The 509-nt window shown below is 42.0% G+C and overlaps 1 protein-coding gene across 1 annotated transcript in view; it reads left to right on the top strand.

Moving 5' to 3' along the window:
• Window positions 1-509, top strand: part of LOC109526018 (neuronal acetylcholine receptor subunit alpha-7-like) — a 12351-nt gene continuing 11842 nt past the window's right edge. Inside the window, exon 1 of the mRNA XM_019887012.1 lies at window positions 1-131. Within this exon, the coding sequence (XP_019742571.1) occupies window positions 77-131 (55 nt within the window). The 5' untranslated portion in view covers window positions 1-76. The remainder of the gene's footprint in view (window positions 132-509) is intronic.

Here is a 509-nt window from a genome sequence, read left to right as displayed (position 1 = left end):
ACGTTTCCACAAATGTTATAAAAAAGCCACCCCACTAAGATCCACATTTCTCCTCCATTTCCTCTTCTGGGCCACCATGGAAACACATCATGTTCTGCTTGTTCTGCTGGTGAGCGCATGCACTGTCCAAGGTAAGCTGCCACGAGGATTGTTTAACAAACTGTCACAACTAATTCACTCAGATGGATTTTTCAAAGTAGGGGGATCACTTTTTCTTGCAGTCACTGCGGTGCATGACTCCTGCACTGTCCTTGTTTGTATTTGCTGGGGTCAATCATGTTGTATCATGTCGAGCTTAAAAAAAAAAAAAAAAAAAAAGAGATATAGATCTTCTATTTATTTATCTCTGTCCCTTTTGCAATGGAGTAGTGATTCTGTGAGATGAGATCCTAAGTCTTTTTGTGTTTCCATATGACATAATCTGTCATCAGTTCTGACCAGTACTTCGACACAACCGACGCAACTCGCAGCTCGTACACACACACACGCACACACATACAGACGCACAC

The sequence above is a fragment of the Hippocampus comes genome, unplaced genomic scaffold, assembly GCF_001891065.2.
Source record: "Hippocampus comes isolate QL1 unplaced genomic scaffold, H_comes_QL1_v1.1 scaffold261, whole genome shotgun sequence".
Taxonomy (NCBI): Eukaryota; Metazoa; Chordata; class Actinopteri; order Syngnathiformes; family Syngnathidae; genus Hippocampus; species Hippocampus comes.
The sequence above is the reverse complement of the archived record's forward strand: the minus strand, read 5'-3'. Positions and strand labels throughout refer to the sequence as shown.